Below are 25,929 nucleotides of genomic sequence, written 5' to 3'. Positions count from 1 at the left end.
TCTGTAAATCTACAAGGATGAAAAGAATCATAGCTGAACATAGGAATGGTTTAACTTTTTATTGAACTGGTGTGCTTTATGTGCTGCTTTTAGTGAATCAGTGAAAAAAAATTGTACCTTATGTCTTTATTTATTTATTCAACCTATAATCAAATTGCACTGTAGCAATTTCAATCAGTCCTTTACGTCAGGAAACTGATTTCATAATTAAGTTTTCTGCAATAAACTATTTTACACCAAAGTAAGTACATACACAAAATATAATGTGAAAGTGGATTGACATTAACACTGAATGCAGTGCCATATAAAGACAGTTCTAAAGGAGTCTGCTTAGGCATTGTAAGTGATGTGTGTTAGTATATCCAGCACTAATACAGCTCTGCAGGTTTTGGTACAAATATCTTTATATAGCATTGCAGTGCACTGTGCAAACATATTCCACAAGAAAGATGTATTTGCTGACAGCAAAACCAGCTGTGACAAACGGGTCAGTTAAAAAAAACAACCATGCCATTAAAAGCTTCGTTCTTCAAACATGACCTTTAATCCTTCTTCCAGGTATCTTGCATTTCCTCATGTCCAAGTCCTCAGAAAGAAATATGCCTAGCAAGTATCAATGTATACTGAACTTCACTCAAAATAGCGTTGCCAAATTTGCCCACAAATATTTCAAACCCGTTGATCCCAGAGCAGTAATGACACACAAACACGGAGTTGTCAATTACTTCAGAAGTTTTGGCACAGTGAGAGTAGGAACTGTAATTTCTTTAAAAATTGGCACATAGTTTGGATTCGGTTGGCTTGGACCTTGATCCAAAGTTTCAATGATAGTCTGCTTCATATCTCTGCTGGCATCGCCTCTCACTGTCAGCAAAGCTGCAATGTGGTCATCCCTGCCAAAGGAAAAGGGTAAAACTGGCATTAGGAGGCTTTGCACAAGAAAAGTGCTGGTTTTGACAAAATCTAATTGGCAATCCTTTCACTCAGTTTCAGGTAATTTTATTCTTAATCACATCTCTACTTACTCAGAACTGTTTTTTCCTGCTCAATATAAAGCACCACCATTTTGGCTGCTTTTAGGACTCTAAAACCTATTTCATTCTTCCAACACACAGAGCTGAAGTATTTTTACTAATCCTCTGCAGTACTTAAGTACTTGTAACTTTTAGTCCAGCTCACATACATTGTACATTAGCCTTATTTCCACAAGAAAGTGGTTACATTCTAAAATATGAAAAATATGAACAAATTTACACACGGTTTTAAATTTCAAAATTTGCCCAAACCCCAAGGCAATTATGATATTATCTATCTAGATATCAAATCTGAGGGCAAAGAGAATTACCTGATATCTGGGTATTTACTGACTAAAGTTGAAACTTCCAGATAGAGCAGTGAAGGGTCAGTCAGCTTGATAACCTCTGCAATGGCTTCAATGATGTCACAGAGTCCTTCAGTGTCCTCTCCAGATCCCTGCAAAAGTAAACAAAAAATATTAAAAATGCCCCAAAACAACAGCAATATGCCTCAAGTCTACAAATAATTCTTTAATTAATATTTTGTCTGACAATTCCCTTGAAATTCCCAAAAAGCTAAATTTTCAGACATTAAAAAACTCAAGTATTTGCGAATTGTCACCATAATCCTTTTCCCTCACTGTTCCTCATTCAGAGACCTACTCTGAGAATATCAGTGAAGAAAATAGTGTCCTACAAACAATATATTGAATTTATCCACATGGTGATACATTCTAGTCTTCAACTTTGGGTTGAATCTCTCCTGAAACATTTCTTTAAAACTTGCCCTCTGCTAAATTCCTTCAAGTCATTTGGCCACCAAAGCAGCTTTCAGCAACTGATTGATTGAACTGTATCTATTTAAACTCTGGACTATTTTAGTATTCTTAATTCAAGGTCATCTCGTTCTGACAATCAGGTATGGTTTGTTTCCTTTATTCCACAACCTCTTCCATCAACTACCCCAGTTTTACAAGCTTTATCTTTCTGTGTGTTATTTTTTGCATTTTGTGATCTGCTGGCCCTAGGAGCCTTCTTGAAGATCCCTGTTCTTTATGCAGTTAAAACTTTTAGGCCTGTTTTATACATTGAGTTTCAAATACCTTTTTTAGTCTGTCTTTTCTATTTCTACTAGACTTTAAATGGGGTCAACATACTCATGTTATTGATTCAAATGAACACATTGCATGCTCCTTAGGTAATAAGCAATGGCATCTGTTTGATGTCTTTCTTCTGGCCAGGAAAAGCAAAGACATTCTTTTTTTTTTTTTTAACTGCTTTTTTCTTTCACTTACTACTATGAATTCAGGGTACCTATCTCTCAGAGGCCATTCAAATATTCAGCTGCAGAGAGCTGTATAAACACAAAGCAGTAGAAACTAGTGCTCAGGAATTTCAGCAGCTGGTCTGTGTGTTCAGAATCTCCATGTGTGCCCTCAGCTGGCATCTTTGATATTCCCAAGTCATTCAACATTTTGGAGACATGGAGATTTAACTCTAGCCATTTCCCCCAAGCAAAAAACATGTGTGGTTATTGTAAATTTCCAGGTTAACAGCACTACCCAAAGCAAATACTTACAGCTGCAAGCTTCTTAAACAAAAATCTGAACTGTTCTGCTTCTTTGATCATTCTTTCTGCACCCTCTTTTCTCTCTTCTGCATTCTTGAAAGATATACGTTTTAGCATGATTGCTCTGATGTATTCCACAACTACTCGCCGATGGGCCTCAAGAGTCATTGTCTGAAAGAAATGGAAAAGGTGGTGGGTTATGCCAGTGACACCTGCAGAGGTAGCCATTATTTTTAGGCTTTGAACTGTGTATTTCCACTTAAATACCAGTATACAATTTTTGCTAATATAGATTGAGTGGTTTTAGATTTTCACATTGCTAACATAAATGAAAATCTCTCCTTCCTTAATGATGAGCCAAGAAGCAACAAACCCAAGATATCTTTAATAATATGTCTGAGTTTTTTGAAGAACACCAAAGAACAATCACTTTCTCAGATCTTCCTTGACTGATTTGCTGTTCTGCACTTGTCTTTTTATGAGAAATACCTACTGGTACGTGGATGAAGCATCTGGTACTGGTGCAAGAGTAATGCTGAGTTTTGGAAATAAGGAACAAAACTAAAACCCCAAAACCCTCACATGCTTATTTTTCAAGAGGAATGTAAGCAGAGTCCCTAAATCCCACAAGTCCTCGGGTGTTTTTTCTTCCCCTTAAGCATGGTGGCAAAGTTACTTACGATTAAGAAAAAACTGGCATAACAGGTAGTTGCAAACTTTTTATCATGTTTTATTAGTAGTATGATCCAACTTTAGTTTCAAGTTGTTATTGAAACATGTTCTTCAGTCAAAATTTGAATAAAAGATTTCAGGAAAGAGAGAAAAAGGGGGAAAAAAAAGAAAAGAGGGAAAAAAACCAACAGATTGCAAAGTATTGGAAGTCACAACCCTCATCCAGAACACAGAAAATGCAGTTTCAAGTTCTGCTCTCAAGAGGCTGCAGAAGTACCAGTTAGGTGGCTGCTCAGGGATGGCTTCTCTTGGTTGGTGGAATTGATGCCAGTTACACAAAGGAAAATGAACTGCACAGAACAGACTGTGGGGGGCTGACATGTATGGCCCATCCTGCTGGAGAGGAACTGAGAAACAGCTCCATTACAGCTGAGAACACCCCACAAGAGCCAACAGTGGTGCAGTACAGCATTTAATTATACACAAAGAAAACAGTAAAGCAGAATGCCTTAGATCCAGATTTCCTCTCTTTCAGAACTCTGTCCTTCCTATTGGGCTACACTCTTCTTGGAGGTGCTCTGTTCATGTGGCTTTTAAAAACTGTACTTTCAAAACAGGGTTATCCAAGAATATTTTAAAACCTGAAAAAATTCCATCACAAAGCAGGGAAACAAAGGCATGGTCCAGCCTGTGCTAGAACATATGGCATCTTTTATGGGAGATTTTTTTGTGCTGGGAGACAGTGACAAAGTAGGTATGTTGAACGCCAAAGAATCTGCTTGTAAGCTTCTTCCCCACAAGGTGGCAATAAATGCTACATGGTGAAATATATGTGATTGCAGAGATTGGTATTAACACCTCAAAAGTCATGCCAAGCAGTCATACCTCAGAGTAACAAACTAAATCTGGAAAAGAAAGCTGTTCCATGGATATAGACTAATTCTGAGACTGACCTAACTCATTTTGTGCACTTTTTCGGGACTGAAAATAAAATTACTTACATAATAAGTCCTCTAGGATCTGCAAATACTGAAGGTTAAAAGGTCATCAGAGAAACTCTGAGACATTCTCTTTATCACTTTGAGAATTAAGGTAAGAAAAAATAAGTGTATGATTTGGGGACTATCTTTTAAGCCCTTCTAAGAGCTTCTTCAAAGACCTCACTTAAATACAAATCTTGCTAGCTTCTATTAGGTTCATAAGTGTTAAACAATCATTTAAAGCTGTCTTATTACATGAATCTACCTTTAATCTTCCACAAAATTGTATTTGTTTCTATCAATAGAGAAATTCAGATATCCTTTGATAGACCAGAGGGAAAAAAAAATCCTAACCTGGCACATTTACTGTTGTAAGAGCACTTTAAACGTAGCTATGCAATTGTTAACCCTTATGGCACCAAATTCACTATGCTTAATTGTACATATTAAAACTAGGAATTACTTGATGTGCATTTATAAAAAAATGTAATTACAGACCAGGAAAACCAGTTTCAGAAGAGCTAATTTTATCTGACTACAAACTTCTGAGAAGAGGTAGAAAAGTACAAATTGGTAAAAATATCTAGTAACATGCCAAGAAGTTCCCTGGACTAAACACTACAACTTAGATCTGTCTTTGACAATATTATATGTAGATTCAGATTTCTGCAGTATGACGATGAACATTTTTTCCTTTCCACCAATGAATCAATTTGAATTTCTGAATTTCAGTTCTGAATTCCATGTGGTGTTCAGAAATTCCAAATCAACATGATGTTCAGAGTACATTAGCAAGGTATCACTGAATATTTTGCACCTACCTTTTTGTAAGGCTTTTTAATTCTTGCGAAGTCATTGAAATAATCCTCTACAGTGACACAGATAGTCCCCACTGCATTAGACCCCATCAGCCACTTCTTCGTCATCAGCTCATTCAGATGGGGCTGAGAAGGTGACAAAGAAGAGGTCAGATCAGGTTTTTGACAGTTTCATCAGATCAGTGCAGTTACTGAAAAATGGGGGACAATTTTAAGTGTTGTCAATTTCTAAACTATGCTTCTTCCACATCCTTCCTCATGTGAGCCACTCAAGGTATTTATATGAGTTCAAAATTTTATTACAAATCTATCAAGTCCCAGAGCATCTCTCTTCACCATTTCCTGCTGTTTCTCTAATTACCTTGTTTCCCTCCCCAAACTCCCAATTTCTTTAAAGTAGTAATTTCTTCCCCTGAGGGATTCTATACAAGAAGCTAGAATTCCTAAACATGGAAATCTACCAGACAGAAAGGGGCCCACTGTTAGAATCAATTAAATATATTAATTACAGGTGAACTGTACCTGCAATGACAACTTAATAGCAGCAGCAGTTTCCCAAATAATTCTTACAACTCAACAACATAAGACTAAGTACATTCTGCTAGAAAATATTAACTATATACAAAGCACCTGACTTAAGTCATCCCATGAAACCTAATTCAGCAACCTTCCAGTCTCCTACATGCAAACTATACCAGTGAAGAACAATACTAATGTTTACTGACCCTTTGCTAGCCCATATATAAAAACCACACATTCTATATATTTTGCAATCAAAAGGCTCCACAGCTACTTAATTCTGAATTTTTTTTTTTCTTTATGAAGAGTACTTCTGGGATTCTGAGAAAACAAGTTCTAACCTCTAAATCCATGAAGACTTCATCTAGCAGGCTAGAGCAGCCTTCTTTAGCAATGATGTCTAAAGTTGCATCCATATTTGCATGACTGATTGACAAGGTGTCTTCCATGTCACTTTTCAAGTATTTTCTTTTCAGACTGATGATGGATTCTCTGTGATGAGGGAAAATGGGGGGAAAAAAGGGTTTTCATCACCCACTGATGCTCAATTGCACTACTATTAAATTTTTGGAGTACATACATGGAAGAAAACACAGGACAGTTATTTTAGCAAGGGGAAAAAATGCCTGCTACTTGCTTTGGAAGCCTTAATTTATTCTCCAGCATGATTTTGGAGTGGTCAGTGTAGACTACATGTGTGTTGGTAGCAAATTGCTGTTGATGAGTAAACCTGCAAGTGGCAGCAGATACAGCTGAAAAGGAAGTTGGATTGCTCATCACTGAAACATGAGCCACATTCTGATACTCTTCACAGAAGGTCTGCCTTTACTTTTCTCCAATTCAGTTCACCTTGATCACACTGCTTGAAAGTGATCTGTGGGAGAAGATTGCAGGACCCAGACAAACTAACTGAAATGACCTTTTCAAAATCTGGAAGGCAAAGAGAAATGTTTCTGTGGCAATGAAATTCTTGGGATAACATGTGGTTTTTCATTGGTGAGGGGTAATGGCTTGGTTTGCCAAAGGCAAAAGCAATCACAATACCTGCCTCTCAAAACAGCACTACATTTAGACTTATTGCCTTTATTCAGTCAGCTAAACTACTGATCAGTTTACTGTTAAGTTTACTATTAAGTTTATTCAGTTAACTACTGGTTAACTGAAACTCGCTTTGCATACAGAAGAGAAGGTTCTGGGAAGAGGTAGTATTACACCTGAAATATCAAGAGCTGTTTTTCTCCCAGTACTGCAAGAACATGCAGACTTACTTGAAGGTTTGACAGTTGTTGATGACTGCAATCATGTACTGAACGTAGCACTGAGGGTACTGACGATTTTTTAGGTGATCTTCTTTATAAAATTGTGCTTCATCTTTGTACCTGTAACACATGAAAGGAATGACATTAAACAGACACAAATCTGTAAGAACTCAAATACACCCACAGGACCAAATGCTTCATAAGGGTTTGTCAGGTGTTTAGAAATATCTTATAAAGAGTGTGTTGCTTGTGTGACGTTTAGTCCTTCTCTTCTGGGCAGAATCCAGCCAAGGAGGTTTTTTCTCTCTTCCTTTACAGAAAGAGGTATGAATTTGAGATATAAAAGAAAGAAGAACTAACTAAAAAAATTAAGAGCTGTTTGCAGACAGGAATTGAAAGTGCCACTCACCAGCACAGAAGAACTTCTGCAGTGAAATTGGGGAAGGGAAGAAAAGAAGGAAAGGAAAGAAATCCCTGGTTGGCATGAATGTGATAGGACGAAGACAAAGCAAAAAAGAAACATCCAAACAAAAAAACAAGCTTGGAACTGTAGGAACAAAGAGAGACTATGGTGGGATAAAGCATTTGTATTTTAAACATTATGTTACCTGGTTAGAAATGAATTCATTTGCTGAAGACATAGAATGAGTACCTTTGTTTTCAAATCTTCATTTATCTGAGCAGCCACCTGAAGATTCTGCTCAAACATCTAAGACAAAAATAGTTTAATTATAAAGAGAGGCCTTTATCAGTGGTAAAACAAAGACAGAACTCCTGTTCTGTCAGTAGATTCTCACTGGCACCAGCTCTACAGATGCTTTTTGTTGGTGTTTTTTTTTCCCCAGAGAATCCCATTGACCAAACCAAAAGCCACTACTTTCACAAGTGTAATTAATATATTACTGGCAACCATTAATGCATGCTGCAGTGTTCTCCTGATACTGAAAACAGCTGCATTTTTAATTCAGCAAAACAGTACTTAATCTCTTTAATTCAGTAGTGCTTTGGCTTTACAGTGTATCAAAGTTCTAGAGTCAGCTCCTGCAGTTAGTAGTGAATAACACTACAACTCAAATTCCTTTGCTTCTCTCGTATATGAAAGTAGCGAGCAACAGTAAAGTAAAGGAGCCTCTAAACCTTAGAAACACGAGCAGGTACAAGATCTAGGTGACTTACAGGCAACTATGTTTGAAAGGAGGCAAACTAGAAAGAAAGGATTCAAAGCCAGGTGGAAACATGAGCTGTTTTTATGTTAAGATGATTTTGAAAATTTCACTGCTACATGCATCCAGCACTGCTGTCCTTCTCAGCATGACACGAGAGCCAATAATCAGCCACCAGTTTCTTTGACATCACACACTTTCTGAAAATGATTAGATGAAGTAAACCTTGGCACTAATACAAATGTGAAAGAATATGGCAAAAATCCTGGTATAAGGTGGGAAAAAAATACAGCGGGAAACAAATGGAGGAAGAAGAGATAATCTATCTTTCATTGAAGGTATCTAACACAATTATTTATAAATTAAAATTAGAAAGTGAGCATAATAAGCTGACATTTTACTGGTTGATAAAGATCACTTTCAAAACTTTCCAGTACTGACAAGAGGGTGGTGCAGGTTTGGGTATTTTTGTGGCTTTTTTTTTAAAGGATTTTAGAAACAGCCTTATCTTTTCTGGTTTTAACTTGAACAGGTATTCATGTTAACTGAAGTAGTGTTTAAAACAGCAACAGTTTCAACCTTCTATGGAACTTTTTATTCTAGTATTAAGGTGTTTGCATATAATGAGTCATTTATAGTAACAGATACATGCCTAACTACCTTAGCACCATATTAACAAACAGCCTAACTCAGCACTGTATTAACAAGAACTGTTCTAATAAGTCACATATCATCTGGTTGGCTTATACTATGGCCTTACATCAAGAGAACCTAGTAAAAGCAGCTCACTAAATACAAATATCAACTAAAAATATGTTTCTAATCTACACATAAAAAAGAACTATGTCTTTAAGCATTGAAGTAAAAAAGGTTAACAAAAACCTTCAAAGAAACAACCCCTTCAACTAACAGCTCTACAGGGAAAAAAACCTCAATATACTTCAAAAGACACAGAAACAATAGTATTCTAGAAAGTTTGGCTTCCCTCCATTCCTTCAAATCCATGTACTGCTTCTGTAGATTTTCTAGAACAAACAAGTTGTCTTATACCTGAAAAACAATAGCTGGGAGTGTAGTCTGATAGTACCCATCTTGATCTGCTTCTGGTTCAGTTTCTTTTATCCAGTCTTTTTTATCTGTCTCCAGTGCTTTTCGCAGCCAGCCAATGATGTTAGACTTCATTTAATAAAGCAACCAAGAGAAAGAAAAGATTTAATTCAACACAACAGAACCCTCTGCTACAACATCTAGAATAGCAGTCATTTCCATAATGAGGAGTGGCATAGTAACAGATAATGCTGACCACTCTTGCCATTCCTACAGGATATAGGTAACATAAAATTTGCATTAGCAAAGACAAAGGTTAGAATTGGAACACAAGTGTAGTTCGAAGCTTTGGCACATTTTGAAAGGGAGTGCTCCTAACACAAATAGCAGGTCAGTTTGTCAGAATCAACGTTTACTAATTTTGGAAGAATTTACTAAGGCTCAGGCTTTAGGTTTCAAACAGAATTTTTCTCCAGCTGAAACAATAAGATTAATACTTAATGTAGGAGAAATAGCACATATCTGCCTGTACTTCCTTTTACACCTAGGCTTTAGGAAACTGGTGCTCGTTACTGCTGGGTACAAAACCCCAGGATCAGATTAAATGGGTTGTGTTTCTTGGAACACAAGTGCTGCAGAACACAGCAACGGATACAATGGCTGGCTCTCCTCCCATCTGCCCAGCACATTGTTCAGCACACAGACATTAGGAACAACTGGCTTCAGAAGGAGATTAAGCCAGTTTTCGGCATGACACATACCACAGACCTATTCACAAGAGTAAAGACCAGTATGTTTGCTAAATATGTAATTGGATTCTTTGATTTCTGTCTTGATTGGGTCTGCTTTGTTAACATTTGCTTAAAACCTGTAGTAATATAAATGTTTGTACCTCTTTCCAACATGTTACAGGTATCTTACTGTGCCCTACCATGCGAAATTACACATTACCAGTAGGCACAAACAGAAAGGTCATAAAAGTCCATACAGTACCCTCTTCAATTGCGTGAAACAAGGCACTACTTTTCTTCCTCATAAGTATGGAATTGCTCTAATGAGATATGACTTGCATGACTTAATATTTTAAGCCAGCAGCCCCAGGGACTTTTTTCACCTTAAGATCGGCATTTACATTACAATTTTTTTCAAGCTGAGGTAACTGGAAAAATAATATGCCAGAAATCTGTTAAAATCTATTAGAATTTTATTTCTCATGACATTTTTATTGATATAAACTTCAGTAATTAAATTGATAGTCCCAATTACTTGTACTTAGCTCTTCAGAACTAGTTACATTGTGTTTAAAATCACTTTTAAACAACATCAAAAGAAATAAGGTAGAGGTATGTAGTTCCAGTATTTTCTGCCTTAAAAGAAAGATAAAGCCAAAAATCAAAAATAGAAAAAAGAAAGCCACTCTGTTTATCAGAGTAGCAACTTTGTTTTATTTATATTCTATAAATAAAATAAAGCAACATACTAGACATAATAGTTTTCAGTAGGTAAGGAAAAAAACAATTCTAAAAAAACAACATGGGTGTATTTTTTCATGCTAAATGAAGACAAAATTAATTCAAAGGCATTTTCTGAGTCAAGGCAAAAGTAACTTGAGAAAACAAACCAATGTGCTTTTTGTTCCAAAGCTAAGTGCAGAAAAATAAACTTGCATAAAGGTCCTAATAAAGCTAATGGGAAGCAGAGCCTCTAGTGACAACTTCCTTGAGTGATTACAAGGTTGGTTCATATTATTACGATGAGTATAAAGTCCAAGTAGTTGCTGTTGCTGGACATGTTTTAGTAGCTGGCACATTCAAAGAAGCACAAAAATTTCCCACCTCTGCTTGGCAGAGCTCCTAAAGCTAGGATAAGTAGGAATTCATTGGATAATTTAAGAACAGCAAGTCCAAAGTTACAACTACCCAAATGTCCACTCTTGGAGGCAATTAGTGGATCTGACAATCACATAATGCTTGCTTTGCCACAAAGTTCACCAGTTTCTAGTGACTCTTAGGATAACAAAGAAGCAGTGCCTTTATATTTAAGATACACTTGAAATGGCATCTACAAAGGAAATTATGCTCATGCAGTTAACAGGCGTGAAAGGAAAAAGGCTGGTATAAGAATCAAACTGGAAAACATGAACATCCTGATTACCTTGAAAAGATCACATCTGTATCAAATGTTGATGTAGCTACTATGGGGACCAAACTGCCTACAGTGTCTTTTTAAGTGCTAACATACCAGCACTATGGATTTTGGCATATGAAGACTGGAATTCCTTCCTTTCTAATAAATTATTATTAATAGTTTGTAAAGCATAACTACGCCTTGAAATGTCATGATTTACATATATAAAACCATCTGATTATGGCTTTATAAAGAAACTTACACATAGGATATGGACATTTTCATAAAAGTGATGGTGTTGGATTTACATCTGTCACAGTTTTCTCTAATGGAGGAGTAGCACTGAGGTACTAATAAAGACATAAACTCATCTGAATGTGCCTTTGCACTGTTATTACTCACAGTGAGTGTTGACATATACTTGCTGAGAAGCTGGTCTACCACGTTTTGTGAAATCAGAGCATCTAGAGAATTTACATCCACTTCAGGAGACAGTTCTGAATTTCCCATCATCTCTGCACTGAATAAAAAAGAAAAAAAAAAAGAAGAAAGAATAAAACATTTCAGATTAATAAAGAAAAATGAGATAAAAAGTTAAAAACTAAAAAACTATGCAACTTCTGTACGTTCACTGTAAAGGGCAACTTTCCAATACCTACACATTTCAAATGTTTTTAATAGCAAGTGCGACAATAAATGAATTTACAAGACATGTAAATAAAACTATATGAATGAAAGAACAGAATGTAAAAGCTACAGCTGAGGATATAATAAAAAGTATTAGAGACATTTAAATATACAACCTTTTCATGCATTCCTTATTTTTATGTGCAAGAAGTAACGATTGCTTGAAACGAAATAAAAGCCAACTGTGTGGGCTTTTTGTAGGGGACATTTTTATGTATCTTCTAAATTTCACAGGTGATGACAGACAATTGATACATTTTGAATTTTAGAACAGTAAAGATCAGTGACAAGTATGAATTACTGTCCTCAGATTCTCAAAAGAGCTTCTGTTTTGGTACTTGTATCACATCCATGTAAAGATTAAAATATATTAAAAGAAAAGCTACCTATGCTTCCTGTCTTGGTGAAGAATATGGCTAATATAAGAGGAAGAAGCATCTTTCAAGACAAATAAATCAAAGGTACACTTCACAGGTACTGTTTAAGAGCAATTGCTTGCAAAGAAAAGTTCTTGATTTTATAGAATTTAAAAGAAACTAAAGCAAAATATTTTGATAAGGATTATACAAAATTAATACTTTACAGTGCTATTCTGCATCTATACAAGATCATAAAATTGTGTAATCAAAAAATCCCCAAAGCTATGCCAAATCACAACATAGCAAGAACTCTTAATATTTCATGCTCAAAAAAATCAATAAGTCAAACCCACACTCTTCAGAGAGTGCTTTATTAACAGCTGATGGAAATATATTCAATCATAATAACATAAATTGTTTCACATTCCATTTATAGTGTGCTTTTCAGAAGCAAACCACAAATTCTGTATTTGCAGAGGTTACTATAAAAACAAATGGCAACTTAAATTCCTAAACAAGTGTCCAGTTTGTATAGTTCTGCAAATTGAAGTTGTTCTATGGGTACATGCAGGGAGTCAGCAGAGTGCTGCTCCCACTTCCTAGAAAAAATAAATCTCAAAGCACCGAAAAAACCCACTACTGCTACCAACTTAAAATACCAAAATTATTGTATTTGAAACCATAAAAACTACTGTGACTGATATCCTACACTAATAGCATCTTCTTGGCTTGTAAGAAAAGAGGTTGAAATTATTTTAGGTGGCTCAGTCTACTGAGAAAACTGAATTCCATTCTGTTGCTGTTTACAGAAAGAACATGTAATAGCAGGACCTGCTCTAGGTTGATTTAGAGGAAATGTGAGAAGCTGTTTATGGCACTGTGCCACGTCAGAAAATATTTCTAGCATCATTATCCCTGTTCACAAGGCCACAGAGACATAAACCTTTTCTCAAAGCACATCACCTGAAACCCCAAACCAAAGACCAAAAGCTTCTACCTCTAGCCCACAACATAAAGATTCTTCCTACACACATTTTCTCCTTCCTGATTGTCACAACCAAGTGCCCAAGGGAAAAGAAACGACAGACAACCCTCTTCCAAGTGGCACAAGACTTCTAACTGTTGGGAAGTTACTTACCTCCAACAAGAAGTTTATAATCAAGTTGCAATTTCAAACATCACTGTAGTATCTGGAAAGTAGCATTTTATAAAACTTCCATTCTGCCACCAATCCTGCTCTATCTGGTGAAGAGAGATACTGTCTCCAGAGACAGCACCCAGCTATATATACACTAGGATTCCTTCTGTTCCTTAAAGTCAACATTGTTTTGATTGTCTGTATCAATCCTGGTGAACTCCTAGCAGTTTTGTCAACACTTGATCAGTGTCTCATAAAATGATGCCATGAATATGAGCATCAGGATCTTACAAGACTTATAATTTTCCTCAAGCACAGATTTAATAATAAGAGTATGTTTCCAAAACTCTCATTGACTTAAACATGGATGAGAAACCCACCTAATACAATAAAACTCCCACTCAAATCTTAAAGGCTATTATTCCACAGATAGCATCACTTTATTTCTGAGCTGTGAGTTGAGCATATTTCTAAAAACAGCTTCCATGCAGACATGCTCTGATAAAGAAACCCCCATATTTCTTTTGTAACCCCTATGTTGCAAATGCTGAAAAAAGTTGTGCATGACTTTATCAATCCATCACACGGAAAAAAACATCAGTGTTTCTTTTCAGTCAGTACTCTCTCATTTGGTTTTGAAGTGCAGCTTCAATATACAAATACAATACAAATTTATATTTTCCCTCTATTATTCAGAGTTCTTATGATGCCAGATAATCCATTCTCCTTCCTAGTTTATTATAAACATACCCCTATAGAGAATTGTTTATTGTACTGTTAAAAGATGTTCAGCAACTGTGATTTGATAAGCTCTGCAAATATCCCTGTTGAGAACTTTACTTTCCCACTCAGAAACCTGAGCTGATTTGTCCTCCCACTGTGCACTGCCAATACACAGTAGCTAGTTCTCATAGAATCATAAAAAATGGTTTGGGTTGGACCTTAAAGACCATCTAGTTCCAACCTGCCTGCCATCAGACCAGGTTGCTCAAGACCCTATCCAAGCTGGTGTGAACACTCCCAGGGATGGGGCATCCACAACTTCTCTGGGCAACCTGTTCCAGTAATTATCATCCTGTTTATAACCTTTTATTGCAATATACTGGAATACAATTCCTGTACTGCCCTCTTGGGCTTTTTGTTTTAGAAAAGAGAGAAAGTCAAAGCCTTAATTTTTTCCTTCAAGGTACTTCCTCCATCCCACTTGTTATGCAGATACACAGGGAGAAGAGCATTCTCAGATATCCGGTAGTGTGTCTGCTCCTCTTGGTTTCCCTTTCTTCACAGACTCAGCCACCAGGTGCTACAAGCCACATGACTTGCTGCAGCAAGATTTGTTTGCTTTGTAAATAGAAGTAACTCTGGCTTTACTCCCTGCCTTTGCCCTTCCAATGATGGAACACACAGATTTAGAGCTTTAGTTCTGAATTGTCTAACTCAGTAACAATGTACTCTGCTTTCTGGGGGAAGGTAGAAGGGCAATTTTAAGACCAAGAATTGCCTTACTGGAACAAAAGCCCCAGGGCACAAATAAAGAGCCCGAGAGCAGGATTTCTGCCAAGGTCATGCATGAGAAGGACTCACATCTCTGATTTTCATTCACTGTAGAGTTATTCCTCTGGCCTTCAAAAGAAAAAAAGGCTAATTAACTCAGCTGCTTATTAGTGGCTGCATCTCTTATACCCTGCATGGGTACCTAAGTATGCACAAGTGGGTGCTCCTGATTCTTCCTTGCAGGGATGAAAAACCAAGAGGACTTTGCAGTGCAGAGTAAAACACAGTGCTGAACACAACCCTGAAAGCTGGTTATGAGAACTCCCCGTATGATCTCCTACCTCTATGCTTTATGGCAATATACTCTAAACCCACCAAGTGTCTAAACTCGTTGCATTAGTGATACTGAACAATTGAAGACATCAAAAGTACACACAGCACAGAGCCTGGGTCAGTGCCAGCTATTCAGAACAGGATTACAGTCATGAGCCATAGAAAGGCTAGCAGCACTTTTTCCCAAACAAATCAGTCGCTCTAGTAACTACACGCCAGCAAAAACTAAACCGTTGCCATTTGAGCTGTTTCTACCTGGAAAATGGAAAAAAAAGCAACGAACCCTCCACCATGCTTAAGTTATCCCAACAAATCTGACAAGTCAAATAAAATAAGCATAAGTCTATCACAGAAAACAACCTATAAGCAGAAATTCTTCTAAATAAACAAATCATCACAGTTTAGAGAGAAAACCTAAAGGAAGTTACCACATTCTTTCCATTTAACAGTAATGAGGCAACTGAAGCAGTCCCACCCCCTGTAGAAGAGAACAATAGAAAGTTAATAATCATACAGATCTTCCGGGGCTGTGGCCACAACAAACATTTTGTTTCACACATGAGCTCTCAGTCTCCTGTTCTTCCCAACATTTCACCAGACTGGTACACAAATACGAGGTGACTGTAGCTTCATGCACGTCTTTAACTGCATTAAAATTTTAAGCAACTCAAAATTACGTATTATAAAATACAAACAAGTTTTAAGAAGGAACTTCCAGAAAGCAACATGTGTAATGAATAGTAAAGAACTTGATAGTTTGATATTATTCTTTTTCCGTTTTATCTTTTTGTATATTAATAGACATACAGATACTAGCCCAAACTGTGTTTTTCATGTCTCCTCTTTGCATTCCTCCTCCTATTGCTAAGAGAAAGGATAAGGGGGCCTTACCTAGTGTATGTATTCAAAACCCAGCTTAGAAGGCTAACGATCTCATTTGCTTCCAGATCCTCTGCAGCAAGCTCTTGCATTCGTGTGGCCAAAGCTTGATGGTACATGTTTAGCAACCTGTTGAAAATGTCATAATGGGGAGGAAAGCATTGATCCAGCAGGGTCTTGGCCACGAGCAGGTCATCAAGGACGTATTTACGGATGATCTCGAGATGCCGCACAAGCCACATTTTGTCAGATTCTCTGGTCTCTGCCTGAGTGCCTTCAATCCGCGTGCTCACAGTTCTCTCCAAAATATTGAACATTTTTTCTTTCCACTTCTTTGGTCTGCCAGGAGGTATGAATCCAGTCTGTTTTTTTCTGTCTAACATGCGCCTGTCAATTTTCTCCTCCCTCTCAATTATCCTCACAACAGAGACAAGCAAGGTTGGATCTCGACGGACTGTAACGAGGGATCTTTGAACCACCATCCAAAGCTGCTTTGCCAATTCCTCAGACAGTTTCTGCATATCCCCAAAGTATGTGTGGATGAGGTTCATGTCATGTGTGTTTTTGCTGTCCATGCGATACTGCTCATACATCAGGTCATCACGAGAACACTCCAAATCCATCAGTTTCCGGTGAGCCTGCAGAAGCTCCCCTCGCTCAATCAGGTCGTGGGTCTCCCTGACTATCTCTGGAACTGAAAGGCAGGCAAAGACAAAGAAAAATCACATATAGTACAACACTGCTACCAAAATACAAACAATTAATACAAGACAATAAAAGTACTAGGAAAAGAAGCTGGAGAATGGCTGTAGTAATTATTTTTAGATATTCTGAAGGAAATAAGATTGAAATATTAAAATATTATTAGTAAATGTTACGTATCCATTTTTAATCAGTGTCTAAACAAAGATCATAGTGCCAACACAATTTTCTCTTTCCCTCCTGATGCCAAAAAATACATTACATAAAAGGCTTTTAACTTGCCTGACTAAAAGCCACTCACTTTGTAGAACCTGAGGCTGCATAAACCAAACAAACGCCAAGCTTTGCCTCCTTCTTGAACAGTTTTTGCTTGCTTAAGGCACAAATGAAGGATAGGGATAATTACCTATGCTGCTAAAATATTTAGAAGATATTTTGTCTATTATTTTTCAGTATTTGAGCAATCGTACAGAGGAAGATTAGGATCCTGTGTGGGAATAACTGAAAAAGCTTGTCAGAAAAATCTGTCACTGCAATAAAGGCAGCTTGTGATAAAACTGGCAACTCACAAAAAGTTCTAATAATTGTAACTGTCTTTTCAACCATGATAAAAACTACTTTGTTTATAAAACATTTGATCATCTCTGAGCAGAACAACTAAACTGTTTAACAGTTCCAGGGGGAGATGCTTCATACTAAAAACCTCTCAGAAAGCCTCAAAAGGTTTATTGTCCCAGTTGCATTCATGTGTGTAAAACGAAACAATATCCCCAAAACAACTCCACACTGGAACACAAATAATTTTGCTATTCTTTGTTTTTAATTGCTAGACATTGCATGTAAACACTCTTCTTTAAGTTGCACACTGTATCTGATACTGTAAAGGTTAGGTACACACAGAGAGTAAACTAATCAACCTGGTATGGCTGGGAAGCGTTTTTGCTTTATAGGCACACTTTGTGTATTAGTATCAGAAGATAAAAAGAGAAAAAACACTGTTTAAATAAAATCATATTAGTCTGATAGGTTTAGTTCCTGTTACAGGGGTAAGATACTTAAAATTATTCATAAGTAGAGAAGTCCTGGAAAGGAATTCACCATGACTAAAGATGGAATACAGTGTGCATTCCATCACAGCTACACAAAGTGACACAGGTGTCACATTTCCTTTATCTTTACAGTATCCATTTTATTATATCAATCTTATTTCATTTTCAAACCCTCACAGATATACCGTGGTACGAAATGTTTTTGCCCCCTAAAATAATTTTGTATTCTTTGTACCCAACAGGCTCACTGCAGGTGTCCAGCTCAGGTGGCAATACACCAGAACTTTACAAATATTCTTTCTGTATTTGTTGCTTCCATATTTCAGTCTTTTATACTAAACATGTTATCCCAGCTACTGATTGCTTGCAAGAAATTTCTTTGTGAGTTGTGTGTGATGGCCAGACTAGAAGTTCCTACAGCACAATTTAGTCTTCATTTATATTAGATGTTTACCAGCTACTTCTCTGTATGTCACGTGTAGGTCATTCTCCCTTAACTCTTCGTTTCCAGTGAAGTTTAAAGCTCTCAACATTACTTGACAACCTTACAGCTGTTAGCACCATATCAAAATGTTTTCAGTATGCAATGGATTATAGAAAGAACAGTAGATTACCTGAAAATATATTCTTGAGATTTTCTACAGCAGCTGCCAGTTGGCTGTGTTGCACTACAGCATCCTTAACATCCTTGAGGTTTTCTATAGTATTGATGCTCTGTCTCCAGTCCTTATTGACATCTATCAAAGACTGCTGGATGTCCTTCACATCATTCAGTGCATTGTGCAGTTGGCTTAAACCTGTTCGTACTCCATCTAACTGTGACTGTATTGCTGCCTTAAATATAAAAAGACAGAGCCCATATTAATCTTCGTAAGTTTCATATTTTCAACATTTCTCAAGATTTAATTTTCATTTCAGTATCTAACATTTTCAGCAGAAAAAAAAGAAAAGCAAGTATTATAATTGACTATAAATGTGCAAGCTTGTGTGTGCACAATGTTGTGTGTACCCACATACCATTTTTTTGAAGTTCTGAAGCTGTATCCAGTTTTGAAGGACCTAGATACAATTAGTCCACCCACAAACTAACACTGGAGTTTAGGGAGACAGACTGTAAACTTTGTAATCTGTATTAAACCAGGATCAAAGGAATGAGACTTCTCTACATTTCCTTCATGAATTAATTTCACAGGAGGATATCAAATAAAGTTGATGTTTCATCAAAATGTTTGGTATGTGTGGATTCTCAAAAGTATTTTACTAATATAATGACAAATTTTTACTTGCAACAGAAAATGTTCTAAAAAAGCCCAAATTTAATTCTGAAATGTTCTTAAAACAACTCCAAAAGCTCCTGGAGGCAAAAGAAACCCCTAAAGCAATTCAGTCAAAACAAACAACAAAACCCCAAACTGAATATAATTTTCATGCTGTGAAACATCAATGACCAGACCAACAAGGCAACTGCTACATTATTTTGGCATGAAGACAGGTTATTGATATGGATGTCTTGTGACAAGTGACACTTGAAATAATGACTTTTCAAAGAGGCTTTTAGGCCTGAATATCATTCAGGTGTCCAGATACTGCACAGAAAATGCATTATAGTGCATATCTGAGTGAAAGACATCAGATCACATCCACAGCACATTTTTTAGCTACATAGTTTTAAAAAGATGTGATGAAGGTGAAATCATGGGAGTGGAAAATGCAACTAGAAATAACAGGCTTCAAAAGCCAAGCAAGCTATCAGTGAAAACTCAGCTGCATAGCTTGGGAACTTGAGATAACCAGTAAAGAAAATGAGGCACTAATCGTTTTGCTAAGCTCAAAACACATTTATTAGCCAAACTTTTAAGGCCCAAAAGCTTGGATAGTTGTGGAACTTGTTGTCGGATACTAGAAGCCAAAGAGGAAATCCTGGTAACTGCAAACAACATTTACTGTGTTTTAAATGTACTGGGAAAGTGCCAGAAGAATGCAGTGATTTTTAAACTTTATTTATGTACTTTCAAATTATCACATGCTGATTTTATTGATAAAAATGTATTTTCCTGACAGACTCAGCACAATTCAGCAGTAGTAAGGCATTTTTATACTGTTTCTATCTATAGAACTGCTGCATTAACACATTTTTCCTCTACAGGAACTGAGATAATTAGGATACTCAAACACAGTCTTCTGCAGCTGACCATAAAGTATTTTAAAAATCACATGATCATTAAATGTTCAATACTTCTGTTTTGATAATTTTTTCTGAGGCAGATTTTCCAAGTATTACACATTCAAACTTTTGCTTATTTATCTTTTGCAGAAACTTGATAATGTTGAAACACTCAGGGATCTCAGTTTTTTACACAAACAGACATGGAAAATTCTAAAAACAGATATCCATCCATGCTCAGTTTGTCTTCAAATAATCAGCGAGGCCAGGGGATGGGGTGATGGGGCAGGGAACATAGCATGTCCCAGCCTAGCATTGTAGACTTTGCTTCCTAGAATGCATATTCATCTTAGATTGGATTGATCATCACTGTATTACAGAAACAAAACTAGGCCATCCTGGGAAAAGGGACCAAAACTTCTCTTTTCATGTTTTTTCAACATGAAGCCAGAATCCTGGCTTCCTGGCCTCCCTATGGCTCAAATCCATGATAGCACAGCAGCTAAGAATCAAAAGGGAGAGGACTCATGCATGTTTATATTCTGGAACATCCACAACCTACGAACTTCCCTAGGATATGTGTATTTATACAGAGTTTCTCCACAGAGAAGTTCTCCATAGACTAAGAGCACAAACGAAAATGGCTGCCAACAATTATAATTTTACAGGCTCTGAAAGAGACTTCAAGCAGCTCTTCTACATTCTGGACTAAAGAACCCAAATGCACCAGTCTACAATGCTACCTGGTGCTCTTCCACATATTCTTTCAGAGTTCTGCTACCGAACCCCAAAAATACTGCTTCACTGAGTGCCATCACTCTCATATACAAAACTGATAAGTTTCAAAGAAGATTTTCCTCTAAGACTTTATGTTACAGGGGAAGAAATGCAGTGAGGGATATAGGAAATGGACATAACTAAATATACAGAAGAGGATTTGGAGAGGATGTTTAGATTCACCTGAAGAAAATTATGACAAAGATGGCAGCATATCCAGTCAGAAAGAAGCACCTAACATGTTCACACTGAAAGATTTCCCATGTGCTCATTCACTCAGATGAAGCAGTAATCAATTCAGTCTGAGAAGTCAGCAGCTCCAGCTGATAATCCTGACGTCTGTTTCCCCATCTTCCACACCACACATAGATACAGTTTAAATCCACAGCAAGAGTATTTCCTACATCCTCTTTGTGCTCCCATCCATTAGAGTAATTCTCACGGGAAAATCTGCACTGCTGTCCATTGCATTTCTAACCAGCACCTTTGTCAAGAATGCATCCTGAGTGGATTAAGGGGTATTGAACTTCTTTTTGGAACAGGTATCTCCGACCACCTATGGATGACTGAACTAATTTGGGGCAAACAATACGAAAAATAGATATAAAATGGATTTAGGCATTTATAAGACTTATGAAGTTTAGTCACAACTGTCTATAGAAGCAGCCAGGCAATTGACTGTGCTCATATATTATAAATAGATCACAGTAACTAAACAGCTGATCCATTTTTAATAGACTCTATATGCTTCCTGACTTCAATCTGAAAAGCCCAGTCCAAGTCATCAGAAGCATCAGTTTCTATGCTACAAAAATCAACATGAAATTTGCTGTATATAAATACCACATTATATATAAGTATCAAATTTTTTCACTGTGAAAGAAAACTGGTTATCTTCTACTTCATACAGACTCCTACAAAGGAAGAGCCATTAAATAGCTATAAGATTAACTTAGTGGAATATAAGATTAGATACAGTGTATACCAGCCACTTTGACCTGAGAAAATGTTTCCCAAAACACTTTTCTAAGACTCTATTCTGCCTGCTTAATACAGTGGTCTAAAATTACTATTGGCAAATACCAGTGAAGGAAGAAAACACAAAACTCAGTAACATACAGACAATAGACACAGGATGACCATACTCCTATTTAAAGCTAAGTCCATGTGTGTGAATGTGCAACCATTCACACGTACACATGCAAAGGAGGAGCAAAATCATGGGGTCACTTCCACAAGAGACAAAAATGTGACATATTTTACCTATCTTCCCTAAACCCATGTAAGAGTCAGTCAATCCTTTTTCAGATGCAATCACCAATTTTTTGTTACAAGTTCAGTATTCAGTCACTAACACAAAGGTTTGTTGGCTGACAGGCTACACAGCAGGGCAGCTGTCCATGAATAAACTGCAGAAAGTACAGGACCTAAAAATACTTGAAACACTTGAATAAAACATTAGTAAGACATACAATGTTAGTTTGCATTACTTTCAGGACACAGATTTTCTGGTTTGGATACAAAGTAAAAACTGAAGTCCCTGGTTTAAAACTATCCATCTGGCTGAAACTCAGATTCAAAAAGAAAAAAAAAAAAAAGAAGAAAAAAAGAAAGTACACTCATGATACACCATAGACACTCAGGTTTATCCAACTCCTTCGTACCTTGAGTCGAGCTTCTACTGAAGCCTTCTTACGAGCTTCCCTCCTGCGATACTGTTCCACTTTATCCAGCTGATCAGGACGCTGAAGCATTCCTGCTACCCTCTGAACAGCTGTTGCAACTGCTTCCCTATCCGTTTCCTCCATGGTTGATTAGGACCTCAGAATGCCTTCATTACTTAACAGGACTGAAAAGAAATAAAACATTTTTTAAAAGCCCGCCTTTTTTCATTCTATGGCTATGTGACATTTCAAAGCTAACAACTGGAGAATTAACTTTGGCAAGGACAGCGGTGCAACTCGACAGAAGCATCATTAAACCACATCCTAAAGAGAAGCAATTGGAATTCTACAAGAACTGCATTTAAAGGCACTTAACTCAGTCTCCTTAGCTGCCCTGCAATGTTTGTCGTTGCTGTTTTTGCATTTACCTTGCTCTAAGTTTGAATTTAAAAAAAAAAAACCTAAAAAAATACCACCAAAAAAACCCACCACCACAAATCTTCATTAAAAGAAGGGATTCTATTTAATCCAGGGGTAGGCTGGCCTATTAAAAGGGTAATAAGACAAGCATAATTGAATCTTGCAGAAAGTTCAAGCAAATGTCCTAACTCATCCTGAACTACAGTTGGGTGGAGTTGAGCGAACCACAGCCCTCCTGCAGCAATAGGTTAATTTTGCTACCAAAACTGGGGAGAAACATAGGCAGTGGAAGCTCCAAACACAGAGACTTAACTATAGAGAACTTCCATTTAGGCTTCTGATGGATAATTTTTTGATTTCCTCCTTGTTTTCAGTATCAGCCCAGTCCACCAGGGGTGTAGGGAAAAGTTATTCAAGTATTTCACCTCAGTCTCCAGCAGAATTTCTAGTGAAGCCAAGACATGCAGGCAGACCAGTATGGGGAAAAGGTAACATCTGCTGTCCATCAAGGCAGACCTGTTCTCTCAAATTTCGTTAGCCACTAATAGAAAATAGGGAGGATCGAAGATGCAATACCATGGTGTCCACGGACCTCTGAGGAATGTATCTGGAGCTCCTCATTGCTTCAAATTATTTCCAACATTTTATGTCTTTAGCCTTGCAACCAAACAGAACATTTCAGGTTCTGCTGCCACAGCTAGAGACTATACTCTTTCATACCCATATTATTCCTGAAAATTAGATATCTATTTTCAGACCACTCTGCATTCACAAATCCAGCGCATCACTTAATCTCAGAAGAACAGTGATGTAAAGAACTGTGCAGAGTCCACCACAAAAATAAAGTGCTCTTCCTGTTTGCTGAAAGAGCAAAAGCAAGCAAACTCATGGGACAAGTGAAACTGATAAATGAAGGAAACATTGGGTGGGGGCACCCAAAAAACCCTACAAAACAACTGAAGCAAAGAAAATTGCTCACCACTCCTCACAGGCAAACTAACGCTCCAGCCAGTCTCTGAATAATCACTACCCTGGAAACAAAACCCCCATATTTTTTGGCTAAGTATGATATTTACTAGGGAACTTCCCTTTGGACAGTTTGGGTCAGCTGTTCCCACTGTGTCCTCTCAATCTCTGCCCACCCCCAGCCTACCTGAGGGGAGTAGAGGGCAGATTAGAAAAAAGAGAAAGGCCTCACACTGTACAAGCCCCCTTCAGCCACAGCCAAACACTGTGGTGTGAGCAGCACTTTTTTGCCACAAACCCAAAACACAGACTGTTGTAAAGAAAGTTAACTACATCCCAGCCAGACTCTGCAGAGCATTGGCAAAATTCCTAATGTTATAACTTATCATGGGTAAAGAGCGTTCCAGGCAAGGTTTGCCTGTGAGCTCTGTAAGAGCATAAATCTATGTCTCAAGTTCTGTATCTCTAGTACCTTCAAGAATTACGTGCATAAGTATGAACTTAGTCCAGAGTTATGTCTAGTGTAAACTCCTGTCCCTCTTTACTACTGGCCTGGTTAACTCAAACCATGTTTGATTTCTTACTCTTCATCTAAACATCCAAGATCTACATCCATCACTTGTGTTTTGGAATGAATACTCCAGTTTCGTTTGATTCAATAAATTTCCAAGCCATAAGAGCTCTACCTAAAATTTTAAAAAAATGATACTTTTAAATATGAATTTACTACAGAAATTATATTCTGCAGCAGAGAGCTTTATCCTGAATTACTGCCCTTATTAAAAACTCTGAATACATCCCCAGAGTTACAACATCTTTAGCTCACACAGCCACTACCCAAGCATGTCAAGGAGACCTCGTCAGCAGAATCAGAAGCCAGCACACTGTAACTAACACGTCGAGGCAGACAGGCTCTTGTAGAACCACCCAAAAGGAACAGCAAACTTTAAGAAGCCACGTCAATTTCATACAGAAACTGTGAGTCAAAACTACATACATCTTCACCGCAAAATACAGGCAGAAGTGAACAAAACTACGTCCCGAGCCGACTCGGGAAGGCTCCAGCTGCAATCACACCCTTCTCCTGGGGACCCAGCTCCAGAGGCGAGCCAGCGGGGGCGACAGGCTCGCAGGGGAGGCCGCTGTCCCCGTGCAGAGGAGGCCCCGCTGCTGCCGAGGAGCGCAGCGAGCCCTCCGAGCGCAGCTCGGGGAAAGCGGCGGCGGCGGCGGCAGCCCCACACCCGCCCGGCTCCTCCCTGGCAGCAGTGGCTCAGCTCGAATCGTTCGCACCGACGCAGGTGCCGTCCGTGCCGGGCAAAGGCCGGAGCCCTGCCCGCGGGCACGCCGAGCTCCGTCGCCCTCCGCCGCGGCCCCGGGACAGGACGAACCCTCAGCACCCCCTTCGCCCCGCCACCCCGAGGGGCTCCCCGCATCGCCCCGGCCCATCCCGCCCCCCACCCTCTCGGCTTCCCACAGCCAGACCGGGGTCCCTACAAGCCGCGACAGCCCGGCAGGGGCCGGCGCGGCGGCGCTCACCGGCCGACAGCGGCGGGGACGGGGCGGGGAGGGCGGGACGGCGGCCGCACTCACCGGGGCCGCGGCCGCCCCTGCTCGGGAAGGCGCTGACAGCCCCCGGTGCGCCGGCGCACGCCCGGCCGCGCACGCGCACTGCGCTGCCGGCGGCACCGCCTCCTCACCCGCCTCTTCCTTTTTTTTTTTTTTTTTTTTTTTTTTTTAACAGTGGTTCTGTGAAGGGGCGCGGTGTGTGCTGCTGGAGCCTCATTCAAAGTCCCCGAAATAGTTTTGAAAACAAACAAACAAACAAGCCAATAAAAAAAACTTCACGGCTCCTGTGAGGCGCTAAAGCTTCGTGTTGGAGCGGTTGCCTACTGCAGTGGGGAAAAAAAGGAAGCACACGGAGTGATTTCTTCACGGGGGGAGTTGTTAAGTGTTGGAATGGGCTGCCAAAGGGAGGTGGTGGAGCCACCGTCCCTGGAGGTGCTCAGGACATGACTGGATGTGGCTCCGTGCCATGGTCTGCTTGACACGGTGGTGTTGGGCCAGCCTGGGGCGGCTCGATGACCTCAGAGGTTTTTTCCAGCCTAACTCATTCTGTGACTCCGTAA

The 25,929-nt window shown here is 38.5% G+C and overlaps 1 protein-coding gene and 1 long non-coding RNA gene across 3 annotated transcripts; one reads left to right on the top strand and one right to left on the bottom strand.

The window, feature by feature from the left end:
• Positions 1 to 44: 44 nt before the first annotated feature.
• Positions 45 to 25,499, bottom strand: EXOC3 (exocyst complex component 3). Of its 2 annotated transcripts, none has more exons than XM_064431177.1 (13): positions 25,394 to 25,499; positions 22,418 to 22,602; positions 18,427 to 18,646; positions 16,074 to 16,755; positions 11,574 to 11,691; positions 9,048 to 9,173; positions 7,443 to 7,543; positions 6,844 to 6,954; positions 5,917 to 6,067; positions 5,060 to 5,182; positions 2,596 to 2,757; positions 1,346 to 1,473; positions 45 to 893 (listed from the first exon to the last, which is right to left on the bottom strand). In XM_064431177.1, the coding sequence occupies exons 2-13, from the start codon at positions 22,559 to 22,561 to the stop codon at positions 722 to 724; spliced, it is 2,238 nt and encodes a 745-aa protein (XP_064287247.1). In that variant the 5' UTR covers positions 22,562 to 22,602; positions 25,394 to 25,499; the 3' UTR covers positions 45 to 721. The 2 variants fall into 2 exon arrangements, with proteins under 2 accessions (XP_064287247.1, XP_064287237.1); XM_064431167.1 differs by having other exon boundaries at positions 25,340 to 25,460.
• Positions 3,419 to 8,069, top strand: LOC135306765 (uncharacterized). Its single transcript, XR_010367530.1, has 2 exons — positions 3,419 to 4,350; positions 7,153 to 8,069. It is a non-coding gene; the product is annotated as an uncharacterized LOC135306765 (long non-coding RNA).
• Positions 25,500 to 25,929: the final 430 nt, after the last annotated feature.

This window comes from Passer domesticus, chromosome 1 (genome assembly GCF_036417665.1).
Source record: "Passer domesticus isolate bPasDom1 chromosome 1, bPasDom1.hap1, whole genome shotgun sequence".
NCBI lineage: Eukaryota > Metazoa > Chordata > Aves > Passeriformes > Passeridae > Passer > Passer domesticus.
Note: the sequence above shows the minus strand (reverse complement) of the source record. Positions and strands in the feature narration are given on the sequence as shown.